General features: G+C 51.4%; 2 protein-coding genes across 2 annotated transcripts; one reads left to right on the plus strand and one right to left on the minus strand.

The window, feature by feature from the left end:
- Positions 1-5,997: 5,997 nt before the first annotated feature.
- Positions 5,998-9,010, minus strand: TLNRD1 (talin rod domain containing 1). The gene has a single exon (XM_033100255.1). It carries the CDS (start codon positions 7,734-7,736, stop codon positions 6,654-6,656), a length of 1,083 nt encoding a protein of 360 aa, XP_032956146.1. The 5' UTR covers positions 7,737-9,010; the 3' UTR covers positions 5,998-6,653.
- A 7,008-nt stretch (positions 9,011-16,018) lies between these two features.
- Positions 16,019-22,003, plus strand: MESD (mesoderm development LRP chaperone). The gene is made up of 3 exons (XM_033100266.1): positions 16,019-16,268; positions 19,436-19,668; positions 20,891-22,003. The coding sequence occupies exons 1-3, from the start codon at positions 16,059-16,061 to the stop codon at positions 21,147-21,149; spliced, it is 702 nt and encodes a 233-aa protein (XP_032956157.1). The 5' UTR covers positions 16,019-16,058; the 3' UTR covers positions 21,150-22,003.
- Positions 22,004-22,337: the final 334 nt, after the last annotated feature.

Genomic DNA, 22,337 nt, shown 5'->3' on the forward strand with positions numbered 1-22,337 from the left:
TGGGGCTCACCTAGGCCTCCTCAGGCACGCGAGCAGTGAGGGCTCCTCAGACACGCTCCCCGGGCCGTTACACAGACGTGACACCAGAGGGTGGGCCTGGAGAGCATCTGTATCAGAAGACACACAGCAGCACCTCACATTGATCTCACTGAGATGACAAAGGATGGGGCTTCTGGGATTGTGTCTGCCAGTTCCTGGCTGGTGGCTTGGAGTCATTCCTCTTAAGGAAAGTGACAGCAAGAAGGAGCCTAACCCTGTCCCCGACGCCCAGTAGGCGGTTATACAGCAGAAACGCTTCAACCTCGGACTTACCACCCCAACTACTCTCGACCCACTGTTAGCACCCTGACCCCGTGTGACAATGGCCTCATGCCCTCCCCCATTAGTGTGGATCTGTCAGGTATTCTGTGCCCAGGATGAAGACAAGACTTGCCGGTGTTTCTAGAAATCTTAGTGGGCAAGAAGCTTTGGGAGAGAGACGAAGAAACTGGAACACTTGAGCCTCTACGTAGGCTCATTTGAAAAATTATTTCCTATCTATTCAGTCACTAGTTCTGCTTTAGTGACATGGGAATCCAGATGGAAAAAGTCCGATTTTGTCCTAAGTTACCTGTCATGGTGGCTGAGCCACGTGGGATTTGCAGCCATCTGCACGGTGACGCGCCACAGCTAAGGCCCCTGGGGCAGACTCCACCTAACGAAACGGTATCATGGAAACTGCTAAGATAGCTGAAATAATCAGATGATCTATTTTCATCAGTTCTACAACGTTCCATAGCACTTCAAAAATTAAATTCCAAGTGATAACAAAACTAGAATCATATTTATGTTTTTTAGAAATAGCTTTATCATGGAGCTTACAGGAAAAGAAATGTTTAAGTAAAACCTAGTCGCCAAGGAAACTTTTAGGAAAATCTTACTACCAAAATTCTACCTCAGGGAAGGTGCTAGGATGACTTGCCAATTAGTTTAGAACAGGAAGCTGATGGTCATTGAGAGAAGAAAAGCTAACACTGAAAGGGCATCAGAAAGCACCAAATGGACCTCGATTTCCCACTTCAGCGGTCTGACATCAATCTCTCCTAAAAAGCTGACTGATTATATAACCAAGGCAACTATCAGTGAATTTTCACTTGACTAGTATCTTGAGTAGCATTTAAAATTTAGGAAAATTAGACCAGAGTCAGAAATTTCCAACACATAGGTGAAACACTGCGTGTGAGCAGAGGTTTTTTTCAGGGCACACTCATTAACCTCAAATACACAGCAAGACAGAGGGTGCCAAAAAATTATATATATGTATATGTATACACACACACACACACACACACACACATTTTAAGAAAGGAAAAAATTGTTTTAAAATTACACTAATGGGAACCACTTTGAGCACCTCTTGTAATGGCAGAAGTCAAACGTGAGTTGTATTCATCTTTTGTTATCGGTATACATTGAGTATTACAATTTTAATAGTTTTCCATTCTTAAAATGTGTATACATTTTTTTGCCACCCCTGGTATATATTTCCCTTCCCGAAACACAGGATTAAAAAAATTCTGTGTGTCCACTTTGGCATAATCTGGATACAGGTATGTTTTTAATGAATAAGGTTTAAAATCAGCATATGGATTCACTTTTAAATCATGCTAACAAATCTCAAGTAGCATTCAAACTCCTCCCGGAAGTCCAAAATGTCTGAGCGACTTCGTGGTTTGAAGACTTTAAGACCTCAGGGTTTCAGAGTACCCGGATGGTTAGCCACGTAGAGGCAGACGTAGCAGACAGGCTGCGCTCTTGGGTCACCTTGAGGTGATCAGGGCGCAGCTTCTGTGTCACATCAGTGGGACGGCGAAGGCAAGGCCATCGGCACAGGCAGTGTTTCAGCTCAGCCTCCTGATGACCGCATGAAGTAGAGCTACAATGTCACCCCAAGGTCTTAGGCATGGGGATTCATCGCATTTAACTTTCACCATGGAACAATAGGCCTACGGCCATCTGGATGGCACGCCGGGAGTAATCCTGCCTACCTCACACGATTTCTCTAAGGCCCCTAGCACATAATGCACATGAATGTGCTTGATAAACTGAAAAGGTCTACACAAACCTAGTAAGTGGCTACGTTCCCACGGTAAAGAATAAGGTCATGATTCAGTCACGGCTGCAACTTTTATCTCCTCAAGCGGTGCTTCTCAAGTCAAGCCGCCCAGGTCTGGAGTGGGGCCCAGACCCTGCTGCCCACCCAGTTCCTGGGCGACGCCAGCTCCCGTCCCAGGCCCGCACTTGTGAGCGGGAGGCTCTGCAGACCCCACCCCCCTCGGGGCCTGGACGGCGATAAAGGGCGTATTTCCTGAGTATTCCGCACACTCCACTTTGGGCAGCCAAAGACCCACAGGGATGATTTTTAATTAGCTTGTCTGCTAGGTCCATTTTTCCAGGACAGGAGTCAACAACATGCAAAAGCATAGGAGGCCCTTTGGCTAGTTTACTGACTGTAGTTCATGTCCAAGGGTGACAGGTAGAGGGGAGAACGCTGCACTTGTGCACGCATGCGCACACACCCCCCAAAAGAAAAACGAAACCTGCCCGTTCCTCTTGGCAGGGGAGATGAAATTATCATCTCTACCTGAAGAGGAGGGCTCACCATCGGCAGGAGAACCAACACCTGAGCAAACACAGAAGTGGCACGAAAGCTGCCGCCTCCCCCTGCAGAAGCGCAGGGGACTTCCAGAGCCAGGGGACACAGACATGCAGGCCTTGCAGGCCCTGCAGGCCAGTGGTTCTCGGGCAGCCTGACACACGCAGACGCTCCAGCCCAGAGCTTGCGACCCAGCAGGCCTGAGGTAGGGCTCAGGACACTGCTGGCGCTGCGGGTCCGGGTCCACGGAGCCTCTGCAGGGGAGGAACCACGTCTCGCTCACAGCGGTACCCGTGTCCCACATGGCTGAACCCCAATCAACTTTTGCAGAATGAATGCCCGTTATAACTCATTTCTAGAAACAATTTTACTACTTGCTTGTGTGTACCTGTTGCAGGCATCTTGTACACACGTTCACTTCAAAATGACCCACGCCCGGCACTACAGCCCCGACCCTCAGCGGCTCTCCAGTTAAATCACACCCACCCCAATCAGACACTAGTACCCCTTTTTCCCCACACTCTCTGGACAGTTCAATCTGGGAGCCTTCTGCCACTGAAGTGGAAGTGACAACTCGCCTATCCAAATGACCCTGGAGAACACCCTAGATGAAATAGGCCAATTCATTTCACACATACTCATAAAAACAAGTGCCTGGAGAGAACGTGAGTACCTGTGTCCACACTGGAAACCCAGAGACAGCCCAAGGGCTTGTCCGGTTGCTAGAAACGGGAGCCCAGAGGGCACCCCAGGAAACGGCCCCAAAGGTCAAAGTGCTACTGAGGTTTTTGGGGATTTCCTCCGTAAGTCTTTTCACATTCCTGGAGCAGGGAGGGTTTCAAATCTTCTGCCTGATCTGCATGTTACCATAGTCACATTCATTCTGAAAAACAGGTGTTTCTGTTAAAATTAGCTGTTTCGAACTGTCATATATTTTAGATCCCTATGCCAGCTTAAAAAAAAGTGTAACATAACTGATCAGATGTACCTGATACGTCCAGAATTTTAAAACTCTAAATATTTTTTGAGAAATATGACTGTAAATTTTAAATAAACTGGTGGAAATGAGGGCAAGGGTGGGGGGGATACACACACACACACACAATTTTTGCATTCCCTAACATCAAACCAAATGAATAACAGAAGAAGACCAATCATAAAACAGCCAAGGAAAGACAGAGCTGTGCTTTCTTCGAGTTAAGTCTTGAGTTTGAAAGCCTTGGTCCCATTTACTTGGGGTGACGGTCATAAATAATGGCTTCTGTTCCGAGAACTTAGCCGTAAAGATTTCCTTCTCTCGTGACCATTCAAAGGAAGGTTTGCAACATCCCCGGCCAGGACGGCACCCATTAAGCCTGTGTAAGAAAACTTGCCCTTGGAAGTCAGAAGAGCCCAAGAACTGATGTCTTCAATGAACTCTAGTGTGGTTTAATTAAAAAAAAAAAAATCAGGCCACCATGATTTTATTCCTGGAACCAGTATCTCTGCTGACCTTATTAAACCCAATGAAATAGGTCTGAGATGCCCTTTTTTAAAAATCAGGGCTAGTTTAAAAACAAGCGTAGCAACCTGGTATGTTGGAAACAGCTAAAATGTCCGAGGCCTGTGCCCAAGCCCTGTGCCTAGCCAAGCAGACACACAGAGATAAGGTGCTTTCCTCACGCGGGTGTCCTGATCCCTGCGTGAAAAATACAAGCAGAATTCATTTCAAGCCGCCTGCGGGAAGAAAAAGCCTAAACTTTATCTGAGGGACAGAGGAGGAAAAACGATGAACACACCACTGAAACTCAACAATTCAGAACAGAGATTTTGAATATTACAAAATCTTAACATAAATACAAAGAAATGTTAACAGCAACTACCGCTTGACTAAGAGGAGAAGAAGTTCCACAATTAATTGGGGGACTAGCGACTTTGCAGCATCCAAGTAAATGGGGAAAGTGATGGGGTAGGGGAAGGGGGGCTCGCATTGTCCTTCAAATTGCTTCTGCAAGAGATGCTTCCAAGGAACAATGGCAATTCTTTCTTAATCAAATATCAAAGTTACAGATTTCTGGCCTTAATTTTATTTTTCTTTGTTCCTTTCAAGTTTCTCCTCTGTGATCTGCATAGGCTAAATGAACCATATAATTACAAACGCTAGTATTTCTTATGGAAATCCAATAAATAAAAAGAAGGAAAAATTCCTATGGGCATGCAGGGCTGTCAGTGAGTTAGCTTTCCTCCCCCCAAACATTTCCTGAACCTGACCCAGAGTTTAGATGGGCTGGCAGAGAGGATCAAGCATTCTCAAGCTCATTTTCATCTTTTAAAGACCTTCAAAATTTAAATCTACCAGGACCTAAGAGAAAAACGCACCAGCTTTCTCGACAGAGGGATAAAAGAAAATGCATGTACGTACCCCACCACTTTATGACTTTTCAAACTTCAAATTCAGAGAAGCTAACCAGTCTTAGTCTTACTCAAGATGGGTTTAAAGACATTTTACACGCTGAATACGAAATTCTCGTAATAAAGACGGCATAAAAGTAAGAATAGTCACTATGACTTTTCTCTAACATATGACGGTGAAACATTTTCAGATTCGTGGGAACTGCAAAGGCTTAGCCACAACAAATCCCAAGGAAAATGTAAACTGAGCCAATTTAAAGCACATGAGTTTTTATCCACGGGGCTCTCCCAGGGCAGGCAGTGCAAATAAATCCATTGTACTTTCAGTGGGAAAATGTCCAAAACTTCACAAGATTCAGCAAAACTATACACCCCTCCCCCCACCAAATGTTTTTCTTAAAATGTCTGCAGAAAGGACAAACTACCTTTTTAAATAGCTCCAAAGTTCAATTAACAGAGCATTCTGCCAACATACAATCACACCAGGGCACATCTTACATCAAAGTCACAAAAACAAACCTTTTGCTGCAATTATGCTGAATCTAGAAAGTTCTTAACTTTCCAGAATATCTGTCCCTCTGCTGGCCTAGAACGCCCCACGCTTTCCTCTAAAGCCACGAGCACTGGCTCTTGTCTGAACACACCTGCCCACAGAAGGGGCGCACACTGCCATCTGACAAGGGACGTTTACAGTCCCGCACCACGCAGACCTCTGCCCTGGGAAGGCTGGTGCCCCCCGCAGGACGAGGAAGAGCCCGACTCTGAGGAAGACAGGCAGGATACCAGTCAGACTCGCCCTCTTCTTGAAACCTAGGCTGCTCAGAAGTTAACTCTTGAGGAAAAAGAAAGCGTTGAGGATGGGGACCCACCTCACTGCTCCCGAAGCAGACTTCCCAGGGTGCCTTTCCAGGGATGACATGCAGCATGCAACACCACAATCACTGAAAATCCGTAATAACTGCAAAAAGCCATCTGAGAAACATAACATTTTAATAGATGAAATAAATACTCCAGTACATGCAAGGTAAAAACTTGACATTGGGGGAAAAAAATCACTCTATAGTGTAAATTAAAAAATAAAACACACACTCACAGTAGCTTTCCCCCCATTTGCAAATCACATGGCAAAATCATACTCTTTCCATACCAAGTATACGCCTAATCCAACTTAAAAAAATAACAACATACAAAAAAAGGTAGCTACATCCATGTCTAAGGAGTGAAAACTGAGGTAACCTTTCTTTTAATTAGGAAAAAAAAAAAGACCAAAAAAGAAATGAACCCATGACCTCCTTCCTGCCCAATTAATTAATAATAAAAATTTAGCTGAGGGGTTCCTGAAGAGGAGCTGGGGTGGGGTGGGGGTCACACCGCAAACAGCAGATTACACATCTTCCCTCTCCAGGTCCACCGTGTATGGGCTGCTGGGCACAGAGCCCTTCGATTGCGCGTGTACATTGGATGCATGGCCCTGCCTTCTGGAAGACTCCTCTCGAGCATGTAACATGGTAGGGTGGGGGGGAGCTTTCACCTATGATTTCTTTGGTATAAATGGAGAGGGGCAGACATTAAGTATCTTCCTTTAGTCTGGGGGTGGAAGAAGGGGGACGGGGTGGGTGGATGGGCGCTAATTCACAGAATTGGAATTCACTGGCGGTAAAGTCCTGGGCGAAGACCTCTCCCTTAAAGCCTGAGATAGCAGGGTGCAGCCTTCAGACACGGCGCAGGCCGAGTTCCTCAGCCTCTCCCTGTGGTCCGACATCTTGGCGCCCCCGTCGGGGTGCTGCGCCAGATCCCTGAGGCACTGGGTCAGGAGCACGCAGGCCGACACCACGCTCATCGCGCCACCCAGGATGGCGGTCTGCACCGCCTTGCCCTCGGCGCTCACGGCCGCCGCGCGACCCAGGAACTGCGGCTCGGTGGCGAAGCCCACCAGCGCGCTCACCGCCTGCACCAGCGGCCCGCTGAAGAGCGCGCAGCGACTACGCGCCAGCTCGCTGGGCGCTGCCTTGACCTCGCGCACGCAGGCCAGCAGCGCCGACGCGCTTGTGCTCATGCACTTGACGCCCAGCTTGAACTGCTCGCGCGCAAAGCGGTCCCGGGACTTGTCACTGGCCAAGGCGCACGCGTCCGTCAGGAACTTGAGGTTGCGCGACAGGCCCTGGGACACCTCCAGCAGCAGCTGCGGGGTCATGTCGGCCAGCGGGGTGGCGCGCAGCAGCGCACAGCCCTGCTCCACCTCGTGCCGGCAGCGCGTCACGCGGTAGCGGTCCACCAGGCCAGGCTGCGCAGGCTGCGCGCCCGGCGTGGCCACAGCCGCCAGGTAGGCCGCGTGGGCAGAGCACTCCGTCAGCGAAACCACCAGGTCACCCAGCTCCACCAAGCTGTCCCCCGCCTCCCCGAAGCGGCCCATGTTGAGCTGGCTCTGCACGTCGTGGGTGAGGATGGAGAGCCCCTTGGTGCGCGCGATGATGGTGTCCCGGCACTGCTCGAAGGACTCGGCACCAGCGGAGGCGGGGCCCTCGAAGAGCACAGGCCTCGCCTCGCTCGACAGCAGCAGCAGGTCGGCCACCAGCTGCATCTTGCTCTTGCAGTGATCGCAGACGGACACCAGCCTCTTCCGAGGCTGCGAGCTGGCCCCGCTGACGGCGCTCGCAGGAGCCGGAGAAGCCGCCTCGCTGGTGGGCTTCCCCGCGCTGCCGCTAGCCATCGCGCCCGGGGGGCACTGGCATGCCGCTGGGGAGCCCGCTACCGCCGCCGCTGCCACTACCGCCGCCGCCCCCGCGGCCGTCGCGACTCAGCTGGCCAGGGCCGCGGCGCCTTCCCCGCACCATCATGCCATCCACCGCCGCGGGCGGAGGACGCGGGCCGGCGGCGGCGCAGGGCGAGCCCGCGGACCAGGGGACGCAGGAGGCTCTTCGCGGCGCGGGGAGGGGCTGTGGCGTTCGGCCTCCGGGAGGGCTTGCAGGAACCATGAACCACGCGCAGCAAACTCACAGTCCGCGTTCCTCGTCGCTGGGCCGCCAGGAAAGTCCCTTCTGCCGGGCCGCGGCCGCCGCCTTCCTGGGCATGGCCCGGCCCGGCCGCCGGAGCGGGAGGGCGGGAGGGGAAGCTGGGAGTTGTCCTTCCTTCCTTCCTTTCTTTCTTTGAAATCAAAATCCCTTCCTCGGGGGGGAGCGCGCGCGGCGGCCCGGGCGGGCTCTGCTGTCAGCCTCCTCGGCTCGGCGGCGCACGTGGGCTTCAGGCGCCGGGACCCCGCCCGGCAGCACTTCCCCGCGACGGCGGCCGGGGCTGGCGCTTGGGGACGCGCGGCCGCCCCGGCGCATCTCCTGCCTCCGACTCTCGGGAAGCGGCCCGGCGGAGGCAGCGGGGCCGAGGGTGTGGCCGGTGCTGGCGCGGCCGCGCCGAGAGAGTCGGGCGGGAGCTGCTCGGATTGTGCACAGCGGCCGCCCGCTCGCGCTCTGCCCGCCGCCTGCCCGCCCGCCACGCCCGGCGGCCCTTCCCGCCTCGCCGCTCACAGAGCCCGGCCCGGCGCCCGGGCGGCACACCCTCCGGCCCCGCGCGCCCCGCGGCCCGCCGCCGGCTGTCGGCGCGAGTGCATGCCCGGCGCCTCCTCGCCTGGGGCCCGCAGCGGCTCAGCTCTCCCGGGACCCTGGGCCCTGTGCATCGGCCGCCCAGTGTGCGTGTCCCCGGCGGCCCGGCCAACTCAGAAGGTCCCCGCGGCGCTGCGGCCACCCGCCCGGGTCCCGGCTCCTGCCATTTTCGTCAACCTCCAACTTCCGAGCGAGCCGGAGAAACTGAAAGGAAGGGCGGGGGCCGAAAGGCTGCGGGAAACGCCACCTCCTGCCCGCGCTGCACCTCGGAGCGCGGCCGTGGGCGCGCCGTCCGTCCGCCGGGCTGCCGGAGGCTGTCCTGGTCCCGGCCCGTCTCGCCCCCGCTCGCCGCCGCCGCCTCGGCCGCAGCCTCCCCGGAGCCTATAGAAATCTTTTGTGTGGCGTCACCGCCTTTCGTTTAAATCCCGCTTCCTCCTCTCGCCTTCCCCCGCCCCCTCGCCGCTCCCGGATGCTTGCGCGATGCGCTGCTCCTCCCCCGGGAAGCGGCCGGCTGCAGGAGGACGCCGCCGCCCACCCCGGATGCCGGGGTCCGGCCGGCGCTCCCGGGCCTTCCCGCGGTCCCCCGGGAGAGGCATGGGGTGGCGGGGGGACAGGAGGGAGGCCGCCCCGGCCAGGGCTCTGCGCGCGCCCTGAGGAGATGGGTCGCAGCCGCCTACTGGCCTTACGTAAGCGCTCAGCCAGGCAGGAGCTCCACGCGTCCTCCCCGCCCAGGGAACAAGTCTCAAAGGTGACCTGTTTTCTGGACTGCATGGGGGAGGACACGCGATACCATCCCCTAATGGCTTGCTAGGGTCCCGTCTTTGCGTTTTGCGGGGCATCGTCCCGTTTCCCAAGCTCTCCCCCCGCCTTTTACTCCACTGTGGGATCTGAGGGGCTGTGCAGGGTTAGGAAGGAGCACTGGATATGGAGTCCGAGGTGCAGGCCGCATCCTCCTTTCACACAATGTCCCTAGGCAGTCCCAGCGCGGGCTCTGCACCAGGCTTCCCCCAACCATATCTCAGTCTGTGACCTCGTGCAAGTTCTCTTCCCAAGTATCGTTTTCTCACCTCAAAATCAGACACTGTGTGCTGACCGCCCGGGTGCCTGGCTCATAATTCATGGCTGCTAGAAGGTGCCTTGAGCAGCACAGTTGGCCCTCGGAATGTCTAGATCCTCGCTACACAATGGGGTACCAGAGGCCCAGCCCTTGGAGGGAAACACTATCATGCCTGGTTTCCCCAGAAGGACACCGACACTCAGATGCCTTCAGTGCCTTCCTAAGGTCAGGAAGATAGTACAAGGGGGCGCAGGGGCTGCCCCAACCTCCTGTTTTACCCAGACCCTATTCTCCAGGAGGTAGTGGTTCAAGCACCTGGATTTCCTCCCCACCAAGTTCCCCACCCTCAGTCCTGAAACAGGCCCTCCAGCTGCCAACCTGGCACAAGCTGGGCGTGTTCAGCCAACATATGCTTTTGCGCCTCTGTCCCTTCTGAGGACCTGGAGTCACCTTTTTTCAGCCAGTTGTCAATGTTACTTATAACTAGGATGACCTTGCAGTTTACCATCCAAACTTAAACAGTTTTGAGAGCCAAGTGTGCGACATGCTATGACTAAAGTAACCAGGAACAACAGATACAAACCTGGGTGGGTAGTCACCCTACTTATAACCAAGTGAGCTTAGATACCTTCTAGAATATGGATAAACCCACTTGTCAACCAAGGCCAATAAAACCGATGATTTTCTAAAGCAGCAGCAATTCTGTAGGGTTAATCCCTTTTGTTTTTCTATGAGAGAAAAAGTTGGACAAATTCAGCTCTTTCCGTGGTAACCCAGGAGTACCACCCTAACCCTACTTAGCTCCAAACACTTAAACACTTTCTGTGAGAAAGCAGTCAGCCCCGTCCCTCTACGCCCAGCTTATTCAACTGCTCTGGGATCAGAGGATGTTTCCCAAAGCCACCTGGTGCCCCTGGGGTCCTAGTTTCCTTTTCTTCTACGTATGCAGCCTATTTTGTTGTCGCTGCTGGAGACCTTGTGCCCCAACAGTGAGCCGTGTTACACAGATCGTCCCGTCTTTGTAGTCAATTGGTTTAGCTTTAAAGATCTCATAGGATTGATTTCTTGATCCTCCCTCTTCATTTTTCAGATAGGGCAGCTCCTCCTAAACTGCTCCTTCCAGGTGCCACCCCTGCCTTCCTTTAGGTCCCCTTTACTGCGTTCATTCTATGAACACTGGGCACCTACCTTGTGTCAGACCCTCTGTGGGGCATGTAAGGAAAATGATGGCTCTACCCCTTCTGGAGAGAAGAGTTCAGAGAGGGCAACAGAGTCACAGAAACAAGGCATCTCCATTTCACGCGTGGGAGAGTGAGAGCACAGAGTAAAGAACTATCATAGAGATAATACCGCTTACCAGTGGGCCAGTCGCAGGGTCATGTGATCAGTTCTGACCAGTGAAAGGCGGTGGACAAGATCTGGGGCTGAGGCAGTGAAAAGCCAGTCTGTAATTGTCACATCTCTCCTCCCTTGCTGTAACTACTCCGGAGCCTGTGTTCTAGATGGTGCGGCTGAAAGACGGTGGAGCGTCATGATGACCGGGGAGCAGACCCTCCATTGACCTGCACTGGACATAAAACGTGAGCAAAAGGTAAACTCCGTGTTAAGCCACTAGGATTGTCTGTTGCTGTAGCATAATTTAGTTTCAGTTGATTAACAGAGGAAGGCTGTTTGTGTCATCCCCTACAGTCACTCGAGCAAGGGCATTCTCTTTAGAAATCTCCACCCGTGACACCTTCTAACACTTTTTTAAAATTAAAATATCACGAGCCAAAGGTACTGTGCAAAGTATTCTTCATTAAAATGGAAACTGAGTGAGAGAACTGAAAAGGTGTGGACTAAAGGGTTGGCTGGGGGAAGGAAGGTGAATGGAGCAGACGGGAGGAAGCTGGGACCGTGCGGGAAAGGGCTTGGCCGCTGAAGAGTGTACTTCAGTGTGTGGCTCCAGGCGCTGTGCTGCGTGGGTGAACGCGTGAGCAGGGTGTCAGCAGAGCTGCCTGAGGGTTTGGGGAGGAGCAGTGGGGCAGGCAGGTGGGGCAGGCAGGTGGGGAAACATCACCCCTCCTCCCTGTTCCAGGTGCTGCAGCCACCCAGTGAGCACTTGTTTATGTTACTGTGGTTAACTAGTCATGACATACAGTTTACCATCTTCTCCCTTTTTGTGAATTATCCACAGCCCAGCGGCATTAAGCACATTCTCGTCGTTGTGCAGCCATCACTACCATCCATCTCCAGAAACCCCTCGTCTTCCCAAACTGAAACTCTGTCCCTAATAAACGGTAACTCCTCCTTCCCCTCTCCCCCCAGCCCCTGTAAACCACCATCCTACTTTCTGTCTCTATAAGTTGGACTCTTCTAGGTACCTCATATAAGGAGAATGATACAACATTTGTCCTTCTGTGTCTGGCTTATTTGACTTAGTATCATGTCCTCAAGGTTCACTGATAGTGTCTTGTGTTAGGATTTCCTTCCCTTTCAAGGCATGCTGCGTTTCACACCCAACTTTCACACTGCACTCCAGACCTAACAGACCAATAAGCAGGCTGCGTCTGGTAGCTCAGTTTGGGGCATTCTCTGCCCTAAAGGCCTTTCCTTTGCAACAATGTCCCCGTTTTATTTTTCTGTTCATAGAGGGGCCCACTCAGTCTCAGAAAATCTTTCTTACACACAGGCAAACATCACCCTTTAATATCTTCCTTTCAATCGCTCTTCTAAAGGAGAGAAGTTAATGTCTGCAAAATTCACACCTCCCCTCCCTTTTCCCTGACGCACTCATCTCCACAGGTGATGAATGAGCCTGACATTCACCAGCCGAGGCTAGTTAGGGAGCAGGATCGCTGCGACCGGTCACACTCCTTACGCAGCATGTCCTCCTGCTGTCTGGTGTGCTGGGTTCCCATACAGTAAGAACACACGGGCAGGATCTCCTCCATCAGCCCCATATCTTCCCCACCCCCAGCCCTCACCCTTCCTCCCTCCAGGCTGCCTTTCTGTTCACCTGAAGCTGAGTGGCTGAGGGAGGCCTGTGTGCCAGACCAGCTATGCCATGGTGGGCACACCTGAGTATTCAGGTCCCCAGATCTGGGAGATCTAGAACTTCCTCCAATCTAGTTTCCCGGAGAGTCATGCATGGAGCTGAACCTTGCTTTCACAGACCAATTCTCCACCCCATTGCCTTACTGGCTAATGATCTTTGGATGTATTTTCCATTTTCCAGAATCCTATAAGGGAGAAAATTTTCAAGGCAATTGCAGTATTATAAATACTATGTATTAAGTACTATTCTTAGAATTTCAGTTGATATTAGACTTTTTTTCCCCTTCTATCTTAGTGGAGAGAACAGTAGCTATCAATATTTTGGAGGCCTCAGTGTGTTTATGTACATCCCCCCATTTTAAAATACAATGGATTTATGTCAACTATAACTGACAATTAAATAAATAAAATACAGCTGATTTGAAATCCCACTGCTTAGGATTTCCTCTTATTTAAAATAGAGATATTGTTATCATCATACCATCCCTTCAGGTCCTGAACTCCTATAATCTGCTGTGTCCTGTTTACCTCCTCTGCCAGTCTGCACGCTCTTTCGCACAGGGACTTTGTGACAGTAACCTTTCCATGAGCGCCTTGCCTGGGTCTTGGTTGACAGAAGGCCTTTAGTGAATAAATTCTCAGAGTTGAACTGAATCAAGTTCCCAATGCCAAAGTAGTGAACCTGCAGTCACTCCAGATGTTTTCACATCAGTCGGTTATAAAATGAATTTCCTCCTTAGATGAAAGTCAGTAGCCCTGGAATTATTTCTACAATCCCAACCATTTCTGCAAAGCAGTACATAACTTGTTTTCTGTATAACTAGATCCTGTGGACCAGGATTCCCTGCACGTCGGCACCTTCACTTGGCAGCTGGTGAAATGAATGACCAGGATGACCCCTCCCAGCAGAGCACATGATCGACCACAGCTGTGCATGTTGTTTTAGCATGACTGCACCAGGACAGGGCTCGGAGCCACTGGGTGGAGCAGTGCGCCCTGGGGAGAAAGCTTATGACATTTCCCCTATGATTTCAAAAAAGAAAAGAAAAAAACCTTCTTTTTCTTAGGAGTTGTTTCTGCTCAGTGTCAATAGAGAGTGTCCCAGGGTGTACACGTACAGATGCCTGCACGAAAATGTGCATTCTCTGCCAGCACTACAGGGAGAGAATTTGAACTGCACCGCACCTAAGGGTGAAGGTTGTCAGCTAGTTGCCCTGTCAACATCCACGTCCTCTTTTCCCTTGATAACAGAATCCCAGTTTCATTTAGAGTGATGTATTCCCGGCCTACCTTGGAGGGCTAGGTTCCAGCCATGGAGATGTAATCACAAATGTTGGGTGGAGTGTCCATGCAGGCTGCTGAAATGAAGCTGACTCCACTGAAAGCTATCCTCCTTTTGGCCTTCCTTCCCCTTCCTCTAGATGAAAGTCATCTTGATGGCTGGAGCTCCAGTAGCCATCTTGGACCTGTGCTGACCTTGGGGATGGAAGCCACAGGCCAGTCTGATGGAGGAGGCTGGGTGACAGATGGAGCCACAATACTAGCCCTAGGTGCGTCGTTTCCAACTGCTTCTGTGAAAGAAAAATCAAGCAGTAACGACGAAGCCCTCTATCTTGTTTCAAACACTTTTTTAAAAATTTAATTTTCTGTTACACGCAACCTATTAATCCTATCCAAGCAAGGCGGCTGGTTTGCTAGGGTGTCCATAACAAAACGCTACAGACCAGATGCCGTAAGCAACAGAAATTTATTTTCTCCCAGTTCTGGAGAATGGGAAGTGCCAGATCAAGGTGTTGGTAGGGATGGTTTATTCTGAGATCTCTCTCCCTGGCGTGTAGATGGCTGTCTTCTCCCTGTGTTTTCCCGTGCCTCCCGCCTTATACACGACTGTGGCCAATTTCCTTTTCTTATGTAGACACTAGTCATGTTGGATTAGGCAGGGCCCACCCTAACAACCTCATTTTAACTCAATCACTTCTTTAAAGAACCTGTCTCCAAATACAGTCCCATTCTGAGGTCCTGGGGGGGGTAGGTCTTCAGCATATGAAATTTGAGAGGATCCAATTCAGACCGTAACACAGGCATGATATAAAGACGTTTACTGTGCCTTTTTTTTTGTAATAGCAGAAAAATTGGTCGTAAATGTCCATCAGTAGGGCAATAAACTACTGTTATATTAATATCAAAACATACTTGACCTCATTCTAAAGAATGAAAGTTCATCGTGTCATGTGGTTTAGTGGAAAACACTTAAGGAGCCCAGATGCTTACCCGTTTGTACAGGATGCTGCCATAAACATGTATAAATGCAACAAAACCATTTCTGGAGCCACTTTGACGTTCATAAACATATAGAAAAATGTCCACAGTGTGCGACAAACTGACACCTGGTTGGTGTGGATTAGAATTGTGGAGTACACTACAATGTTTGGAACTTTGTATGAAACATTTAACAACAACCATAAGGGATTCGTGTCTTTCTTGCGTACTTAAAATATCTAAATCAGCAGACCAGCCACTGAAAATTCAAATTTCAAAGCCCCCCGGGCCAGAATCTTTTTTTAAATAAGAAACAAAAAAAAACAAAAAAAAAATTGGAAGGATTCAGCCTTGAAAAGGATGAGTCAGAGCCTCCAGGATTAAGTTAAAATTAGAAGAAATGCCGAAGCTATTTTAACAATGAAAAGTAACGTGTTTTAAAAAAAAAAAAAAAAAAAAGCTTGCGTTCAGAGGACAGGGATATTGAAAGCCGGTGGAACGACACCCCCTCGACTGAGCAGCAAAGCAGGGGACCAGCCGGCTGTATTTAGGACCCTCTGAAAAAGCTGCTGCAAAGTTCTCCAAAACTTCTCCAAGGCAACGGCCGCAGGGCGAGCGGGGGCGCCTGACACCCCGAAACGGCTTTTCTGGAGCTGAGGCAGCTCCAACTCACCTCACAGGCGAGACACTGAGGCCTCGCGAGGCGCGGAGGGAGGGTTCCTGTTGGCCCTGAGGGAACTTTGGGCCCAGGCCCTCGCGTCGCTGAGAAAAAGGTTGTCCTCTGGCGGCGCACGAACGAGAGCGCGGGCCCGCCCCACTCGCGCGGACAGCCTCCGCGGGACAAGGGGAGGGCCCACGGGCGGGGCCAAGATGGCGGAGGGGACGGGGCGGGGCCTGGTAGGCCAGCGCGAGCCTGGAGGCGGAGCCACGCAGAAGCGTGGCCGGAGGCGTGCACGGGGCGGACTCACGCGCCGACGAGGGGCGGCGGGGGGGTCTGTCCCGGAAAAGGGCGTCTGAGGGCGGGGCCGGCGTCTGGGGGCGGGGCCGGCGGCTGGCGCAGGCGCGATCTCTCGGCGGCGCAGCGAAGATGGCGGCCTCCGGGTGGGCGCGCACCGCCGTGGTCCTGCTCTGTGCCTTTGATCATCTGCTGCTGCTGCTGCTGCTGCCGCCCCCGGTCCGCGCGGCCGAGGGTCCCGCCGGGACGCCCAGCGAGGCTGCCCCGCCTCCCCCGAAGAAGAAGAAGGATATTCGCGATTACAATGATGCGGACATGGCGCGTCTTCTGGAACAGTGGGAGGTCCGCGGCGCGCGCACACCCTCCGGCCCTGCTTGGCCGGGGCCCCGCTCCCCCTGACCTCTCCCCCGCTCCGTCTCGGTGCCTTCTGACCCTCTAATCTTCTCTCTGCTTTTGCCATAAGTCCTTACCCACTCGAGCCGCCGTTGACCCTCACTGCCTCCTCTGACCCCCTCTGGCCCTGCCGATCCCCGCCCCAGGCCTCTGTTCCAGTGTCCTCTTCCACCGTTTCTGGGGCTTGTCCAGTCACGGGTCAGCCTCTCAGTGGTGAGCCTTACTTAACCTGCAGTGCCCTGGTCGCCCCTGCTGCTCCCCGTGGTCACTGAGCCCTGCAAATAGGGAGGGAGACCTTTTCCACCGTGTTCCTGAAGAATGGGGTCGGTGGGTGGTGAGGGCTATGGTGAAGGTTAGTTTCCAAGAGGGTCATCTCAGGTTTCACAGGCCGGTCTTCCAAATCAGTAGGGTTTCGGGCTTCCCATTTAGGTGCTGAGAGTTTTGTAATTTTGTGGATGGCTTTATGTTGGAAACAGCCGACACGGTCATCGAAAGGCTAGTGGCGCGCTCTCATGGAAGTCAGCTTTTCATCGAAAGGACCTATGACTTGCTTGTGTGAGAGGAAGCTTTCTGGTTTGTTGCTTGAATGCACTATTGTGTGTAATTACAGGGAGTGCATTACAACCTTTTTAGATAGGGTTCACTAGCCAAAATGTTGCTGCCTTTTTCCTTTGCAGAGATGGTTGTATTGTCCTGGTTTATGTACACAGCCGGTGGAATAGTCAGAAACTCTGGTTCTGCTCACTATGTAACCTTGGGCAAAGCACCTCTCCCTCTAGGCCTCAGGTTCCTTAGCTGCAAAGTGAGGTTTTACTGGGTTTTTACTAGATGAGTCCTTCAAACACTGATGTTTCATTATTTTGTGGTTCTGTCTCTCTCTGATAGAAGCTTTTAGACAAGAGTTTAAAATACCACCTGATGCATTTGACTAGAAGAAAGCAGACTTGGGTTTTCATGTTCATCTGCAGCTGATAGAAAGACGGGGGTAGACTGGAGTGTGTGGAGACCACTAAGGAAGAAGGAACTTAGTGCAGCGGTTCCTTCCCCGTTTACCACGTCCCTTGCAATCTCCCCGCCTCTTTCTGGACTCCAGCAAGGTTATGATCTGCCAAAGTGAGAACACCATCTCATGAGGAAATCCTACTCTGGAAGTACTCAGAGCCTGAGCTGGGCAAAAAGGGTGCTGCAGAGATGAACAGGGGATCCTACCATTAGGAACAGTAGATGACAATAAAAAGAACCATAAAACAAAGGAAGAATTGCTGCGTGCTACAAAAAGAAAGTGTTATGGGGCTCTCGACCAACCGGGATTCAAGGAGGAAATGGCATTGAGATAGGCAGGGGAAGTGTGGGAGAAGCACCGTAGGGCAGCAGCATGAGCTGAGATGGGACACGTGGGAACTGGGCAGAATGGAGCAAATATTAATAGTCTAGCCTCTGCGGTTAGACTGCCGGGGCTTAACCCACTTAAACTTGTGAACTTGGCTTGGTAAAGAACCTCTCTGTACTTTAGTTTCCGCACCTGCAAAACAGAGATGCTAACAGTACCTGGCCTAAAAAGTTCTGAGGATTAACTGAGAAAACAAGGAAAGAACCAAGAGTAGGGCACCTCTAATTTGTTTAGATTTGCCAGTCTAAATTAGGCTGGCCGGCCCAGGCTGTAGCTGAAGCATAGTGAGAACTAAGCATGATGGGAACCACCAGTTTGTGCAAGGCCGTGGATACTGTGGGGTTTGGCCTTTAGAAGGAAATGTGCAGCCCCTGATGAGTTTGACAAGTTGTACTGTCCAAATATTACAATACTGGAATGTTCGCATTTAATCATTCCTAAATTCATCTCTCCAGTCCCCTTGTATGCCGACCCCGTTTTTATAGCTGAAAGCATAGCATCAGTGGATTCCGTTGATGCATATTAAGCATCTCCCACGTTACTGCACAGACATTATAACACTTGCAGAAGGCTTCGGAATATGCCGTGGAGTGGAGGTTTCCGCTGTTGAAGGTTTTTGAATAGTGGAGTATCATGGTTAGGGCTACACTGGAGGAAAAGTAATTGGCCAGGTTCAGGGTGGATGGGAGGGAGAGCATCCGAAGGCAGAGGCAAGTTGGTTAATGTTTATTGAGTTCACGAGCTATCAGGACTACTCTGAACAAGTATCTCATTGAATGAGGGAGGGATTCATCCCCGTTTTCTAGACGATGACATTGAGGCACCGAGGGGTAAAGTAACTTGCCCAAGGTGACTTTCAAATTCAGTCAATTCACTTTCAAGCCTGTGCTTTTAGCCCTTTTGCTACACGGCCATACACACGGTGAACAGAGTGCACGTGAAAGGAAACGACCTGGATTAAGCGAGAAGCTGCAGGAATGGAGTGGAAGGAGAAATGTGACATATGCTCTTAACAGGACTTGGTAGCTGGTTGTGTGACCACCAGGCGACAGCATAATGTAGCGAAAGGACAGAGGCGTTGAAGCCAGCTCTACCCCTCGGGGACTGTGACCCTCATTGCCCTTGTCCATTCAGCCAGACAGCATGTCACTTTGCAGGCTGCCATGCAGACTAAAGCGCCGGTGTCTACAGACACGGGGCCGGGCGTGAGTGCCTTCCCCAGCAGCAGTGAGTGACTCTCCTGTGGGAGAGCGTATCCATGTCCATCAGTGCTTTTTCTAGGACACAGTCCCTTCTCCCCTGGTGGCGATCCCTAAACCCACCCCGACTCCCTCCCTGGTGGTGTTTCTGTCACTTAGTGTAATATTTTTGTGCTCTGTTCCATGTGTATTTGTTCTTCATTGCTGTCCAGTATTTCATTGTCTGACCAAATCAGAATATGGCCATTTTTACAATCTACCATATTAGGGAAGTTTTTGGCGAGTGAAACAGCTATAGAAACCCATCACGGGGGGGCTGTCAGTGATTGGGGGCCTGGAGTGACAGGAAGGAGGTACTTCCTGAAACTTAGACGTGGCTGGAAAGTCAAGTAGCGGAGACGCGCTGTTTTCTTTTTCCTGCTATCACGTAGGTCGTAAACCTGCACCTGACGTCACGTGCCGATATTCTTGCCTCTGCCAGTTGAAAAGCACATTTCTGATGATTGATGCTTTCCCCCTCCTGACAGAAAGACGACGACATCGAGGAAGGAGACCTCCCGGAGCACAAAAGGCCCTCGGCGCCTATCGACTTCTCGCAGCTCGACCCGGGCAAGCCCGAGAGCATACTGAAAATGACCAAGAAAGGGAAGACTCTCATGATGTTTGTCACCGTGTCAGGAAGCCCCACGGAGAAGGAAACGGAGGAAATCACCAGTCTCTGGCAGGGCAGCCTTTTCAATGCCAACTACGACGTCCAGAGGTAAAGCATCCACCACCTTGCTAAGGAAAGCATGGGCTGTGCTGGGATTTTTTCTGAGGCTCTCTATCTAGCAGGATGTTCTTTAAAGAGTATTCATTATTGGTCAAAGCCAGTAAGTTGTTGTTTTTAATAAGTCATGTGATCGTCAAGTTTTATTTATCTCTGTATCTAACTTATTTTATCTGAGTTAAAAGTTGTGTCACGTAGCCTCCTTGGGGACCAAACGAGTTACATCCTGATAGTGTGCTTCCTTTAGAAGCCTCTGCTTACTGGAGAATGCTTCTCTATGTAGCTGTGTTCACATGTAAGCGTGGACCAGACTAGAAACAGGTACCTGATTGAAGGTGAACGGGTCCGGTTCTCACAGCTCAGTGTGACCCTAACATGCAGTTATAAGGAGTTTCCTTTTGCCTCCTCCATAACAGTTCTAAAAGGTAGGCTCTTGAAATGCCTTAGTTTAAGAAACCTAAAAGTAATAACAAGAAAGGAAGGAATACTGAGGGTGCGGAGGATGGCAGGATGCTTTGTAGCTTAAACAGACATCCAGGTTCTGGCGACGACTGGCCCAGCGCTGGCGCTGATCCCGGAGTTGGGCGCATTCCAGTCTGAGGGGTGGGGGTGTGAGTCTGGTCCCCCCAGGAAGAGAAGAATCTTGCCCAGTGGCCACACTAGTGGCCCAGCCAGACCCCATTCTTTTGCTCTTTGCTCCTTGGGACCTGTGGAGTGTTGAGTGTGGACGCACTTGTGCTGCTTGCTGTTAACCTCCGGGGCTGGGATTTCTGTCCAGGAGCCAGGTGTCCTCGAGCCCTTCACGGACCTCTTACCAGCGGTTTTCTGCCCGTATCAGCAGAAGCCTTTGTCAAAAGAAACCTTAGCTGAGCACTTCAGAATGTCACACGGTTCACAGGGCAGCCTGCTCCGTGCTTCCCGAGGCACGTCTGCGGCTCCCTGTGGAGCAGGTCCCAGTGCTGTCTCTGGACATGGGCGTCCTTTGCCCCACGTGACATTCCGTGTGCTTCTCTTCTGACCTGAGTGGTCCAGTAGTTCAGTCAGCTAGGGGTTTCAGACCTTAAATGTCAGAAGCCACTGGGCTTGAACGAGTACAATTTGTTCTGTATTCGTGTAGAAGTTGAAAGGAGTTCTTTTTCCTGGGTAAGCGCCACAGATGCGGGCCCATGAGCACGTTCCCGGTGTGTCTGACTGATCGCATCTCCCTGTCAAGGTTCATCGTGGGCTCAGACCGCGCCATCTTCATGCTTCGTGATGGGAGTTACGCCTGGGAGATCAAGGACTTTTTGGTCAGTCAAGACCGGTGTGCTGATGTAACTCTGGAGGGTCAGGTGTACCCTGGCAAAGGAGGAGGAAGCAAAGAGAAAAACAAGACAAAGCAAGAGAAGGGCAAGAAGAAGAGTAAGGGAGACCCGAATCCTCGGGCTTCGAAGGAAGACAATCGAGCTGGGAATACACGAGAAGACCTGTAACGGGGCAGCCACAGCGTCTTCCAGGGACACGCAGGACCGGGCTCGGCCCGGGCTTGCGGGGTGGGGCGGGCGTGGGAAACCGCACCGCACATGGAATTCTAGCTCCTCTAGAGAAGGTCTGCCACGTGACCAGTTGTGGTCAGTCTAAGAATGACTGTTGAAACGGCTTCAAGTAAGAAGACAGAGGTTTTGTAAGTGACATTGGGCACTGACAGATTCAGGGGACTAAAATGTCACTTTAAATGGAAACCTTTTTCCCGTTTACATTTGGGGGAGTCCTTGACTCTGCTGTGGCACCGCCCCCCTCATTGCACCTGCTCCGATCTGGTGTCCTGCGCTGTCCGTGCTTTTTATTTCCTGTTAACTGTAAGGATACCAGGTTCTAATCAGACAAACTTTTAAGACTCTTGTTAATTGAATCGGGCTCTTCGTGCTACAAACATTGTTTTCATTAGTGTGAAATTAGAACACGCCGTGGGACCACGCACGGAGCTCTGGTATTTAAATACACAATCAGGACGCCAGGACTGTAAATCCCACATCTGCAAAAAACGCAAAGAACTGAAAACAGTGTTACTTGGAGGTCTGAGTACTTCCTTTGAAATTCGTGGACTTGAATCCTCCTTACTTACCGAGAACTCTGGGCATCTGTCAGGTGTGGGGGTGGTCTGTGCAGTTCAGGGGTTCCGTTCTGTGTCCTTATCCAGGAAACAGCCCTGCTGGTGTCAAGGGTGCCATTCAGTGTGACACTTTAAAGGGTGTCACTCAGGACTCAGCAGTGCCCTTTGCAGAGTGTGGCAGAGGCGCAGTCACCTCGTTCGTTTCTAACATGTTTCTTTGATAAAGTGCCTAAATTTGTGGTGTCCTCTGTGCTCCTCCATGATACGCGACGTGCTCCTGTCTGATCTGCTCTCTGTGTGGGCACCTGCTCTGAGGGAGAGTTACGGGATTTATACACAGCTGTCATCTTTAAGAACTAGTTATTTGGAAAAACCTTCCATTGTGATTTTAATAAAATAGCACGTGTACATGGTTAGAAAATGTCATTGTCAGAACAGGACAGAGTGGAAGGCCTGTGCCTACCAGTGCTGGTCCTGGTGGGAGCCGCTGTGCTTTTTTCAAAGCATGAGTGTTTACATGGCGTGTGTGTGTGTGTGTGTGTTTGTGTGTGGTGTGTGTGTGTGTGTA

Source organism: Rhinolophus ferrumequinum, chromosome 28 (genome assembly GCF_004115265.2).
Source record: "Rhinolophus ferrumequinum isolate MPI-CBG mRhiFer1 chromosome 28, mRhiFer1_v1.p, whole genome shotgun sequence".
In the NCBI taxonomy this organism is placed as follows: domain Eukaryota; kingdom Metazoa; phylum Chordata; class Mammalia; order Chiroptera; family Rhinolophidae; genus Rhinolophus; species Rhinolophus ferrumequinum.